Source organism: Martes martes (assembly GCF_963455335.1).
Source record: "Martes martes genome assembly, chromosome: 1".
Taxonomy (NCBI): Eukaryota; Metazoa; Chordata; class Mammalia; order Carnivora; family Mustelidae; genus Martes; species Martes martes.
The window spans coordinates 206,021,173-206,024,137 of NC_137888.1; the positions used below are offsets into that span (position 1 = coordinate 206,021,173).

Sequence of the window (2,965 nt, forward strand, 5' to 3'; positions counted from 1 at the left end):
GTGGCTGCACCAGTTTGCATTCCCACCAACAGTGTATGAGGGTTCCCCTTTCTCTGCATCCTTGCCAGCAACTGTTGTTTCCTGAATTGTTAATTTAAGCCATTCTGACTGGTGTGAGGTGGTATCTCATTGTGATTTTGATTTGTATTTGCCTGACGATGAGTGATGTAACCACACATTTTTCATGTGTCTCTTAGCTGTTTACAATTGTATCAAAAACCATAAGATATCTAGGAAGAAACCTAACCAAAGAGGTAAAATATCTTAGTTTGAAAATTGTAGAACACTTTTGAAAGAAATTAAGGAAGGCACAAATAAATGGAAAACATTCCATGCTCATGGATTGGAAGAACAAATATTATTATAATGTCTATGCTACCCAAAGCAATCCACACATTCAAAGCAATCCTTATCAAATCACCACCAGCATTTTTCACAGAGCTGGAATAAATAATCTAAAATGTGTATGGAACCAGAAAAGGCCCCAAATGTTGAACACATTTTTTTTAATGTTTCTTTACACACAGGTCAGAAAGCGACCATTCCAAAATGGAGCCCCAAGATGATTTGTCCCTGGGAAGCTACAAATAGGAATTTCTGGGTCTTAGTTTTACATTCTTTATGGGAAAGGGTAACATGATGTATATGCATTCATATTCCTAAACAGTGTGTTAGAGTGGGTGGGGAAGAGGTGAGAAGAACATAGAAGTAATACACACCAATAGGACATGGTGTGCTGTGTTGCATGTTTGTGACACTGTGTGTGTGTCTGTGTATGTGTGTGCACGTGCATGTGGGCATCTTAATGAGTGAGAAGAGTCCTCAGAGCAGTGATACACAGGGTCCTCTATTTCAATGTGAACTTTATAATACACAGGCCAAACTCAATCACCATATGATACTAAGGAGGGATAGTCAACTGACAGGACCATAAGTGCAAGATATACATAGTGGAGACAAGGAATTCTCTGTGTCTTGAACTTCAAGCAGCTGTGAGGCCACATGATTCTGTGAAATTCACTGCCACCACCTCTCATCACTCTCCCTTCTTGTCCATTTCCCTTAGCACACTGGCTTCTTTCTGAACTTTGATTTTCTGAGAGAAGCACTGCCTCAAGGTCTTTTCCCCAGCTTTCCCATCTATGAGGAAGAACTCCCTTCTTCCACCCTCTCTTCCATAGGTCTTTGTTCAAAGGTCACCTTCTTAGCTAACCTTGACTGAATACTCAATATAACACCTAATACATTCTCTTCCTTAATCAGCTTCTGTTCTGTTCATATCATCTCTCCCCACCTCATGATTATTTAATCTTTATATATGCAACTAACCTATCACCATCATTGAATTGTAGGGACATTTTCTTTTCAACACTCTGCTTTATTACTAGAGTTTCCAAAACATGGTCAATGCACTATATAGTCCTCCAATGCATGAAATATTTTCTTGCTAAAATGGTAAAATACCCGACTTTTGGGGGAACATCTGATGTTGTGAAGAAAATTCCTAATCAGAGAGGAACAAGGGATCCTCTCAAGAGGCTCAAAACCATTCACAAAATATTGCAATTAGTTTCTTCACTGCAAATATAACTTCTTTCATTTCCACAATGTGAAGAAGGACTATTTGTGTGAAAATTAGTTCTGTTATTTTCCCCTGTGCTGGTAGTCAACTGCAACACATGGACCCAGGAAACAATACAGGAATTTCAGAGTTCCAGCTCCTGGGATTTTCAGAGAAACCAGAACTACAGCCCCTCATATTTGGGCTTTTCCTCTCCATGTACCTGATCACTGTGTTTGGAAACCTGCTCCTCATCCTGGCTGTCAACTCTGACTCCCATCTCCACACCCCCATGTACTTCTTCCTTGCAAACCTGTCATTTGCAGACATCTGTTTTACCACCACCACCATCCCCAAGATGCTGTGGAACATCCAGACTCAGAGCAAAGTCATAACCTATGCAGGCTGCATCACACAGATGTATTTTTTCATGCTCTTTACAGGATTAGATATCTTTCTCCTGACTGTGATGGCTTATGACCGCTTTGTGGCCATCTGTCACCCACTGCACTACACAGTCATCATGAACCCCTGCCTTTGTGGACTTCTGGTTCTGGTTTGTTGGATCCTGAGTGTCTTTCATTCCTTACTACACACTTCCATGGTGTTGCGGCTGTCCTTCTGCACAGAGGTGGAAATCCCCCACTTTTTCTGTGAACTCAATCAGATGATCCAACTTGCATGTTCTGACACATTTCTCAATAACTTGGTGATATACTTTGCAGCTTTGTTGCTGGCTGTTGGTTCCTTCATTGGGATCCTTTACTCTTACTCTAAGATAGTTTCCTCTATATCTGAAATATCATCAGCTGAGGGCAAGTATAAAGCATTTTCCACCTGTGCATCTCACCTCTCAGTTGTCTCCTTATTTTATTTTACATGCTTAGGAGTGTACTTTACTTCTGCAGCTACCCAGAGCTCCCATTCTAGTGCAGTAGCCTCAGTGATGTACACAGTGGTCACACCCATGCTGAACCCCTTCATCTACAGCCTGAGGAACAAGGACATAAAGCGTTCTCTGATGAGATTCTCTGGGATGGCGGCTCTGAAATGGACAACTTTCCTGGATCTGAAGAAGCGCCCATGATTGCAGGGCCCAAAGCCTGAGCCAAATGTTGAGATCCCTTGATCAGATTGTGAAAGTGGAACATACATCTTCTATATTTTTTTCCTGTAATATCTACTTTTTTTTTTACATCTCTGCATAATTTATGTAACTCACTCTGTTAAGATTTGTGATAACTCTGATATCCAGGAAATTTTCCCTTTGTCATTTTCCTACTTTCTCAATGTCATTCCTAACCTTGGATATGAAATATTTGGACATTTTCTCTTATTCAAGGGATTGCATATATGTGTTAAGAATAATTTCTTTTGCATGTAGCACTGGGTGTGGTGCATAAA

At 40.6% G+C, this 2,965-nt stretch overlaps 1 protein-coding gene across 1 annotated transcript; it reads left to right on the forward strand.

The window, feature by feature from the left end:
- Window positions 1–1,679: 1,679 nt before the first annotated feature.
- LOC308351552 (olfactory receptor-like protein OLF4) lies at window positions 1,680–2,648 on the forward strand (the record flags this gene model as incomplete). Its single annotated transcript, XM_080817331.1, has 1 exon — window positions 1,680–2,648. The coding sequence occupies one exon, from the start codon at window positions 1,680–1,682 to the stop codon at window positions 2,646–2,648; it is 969 nt and encodes a 322-aa protein (XP_080673457.1).
- Between the last annotated feature and the right edge of the window lie 317 nt (window positions 2,649–2,965).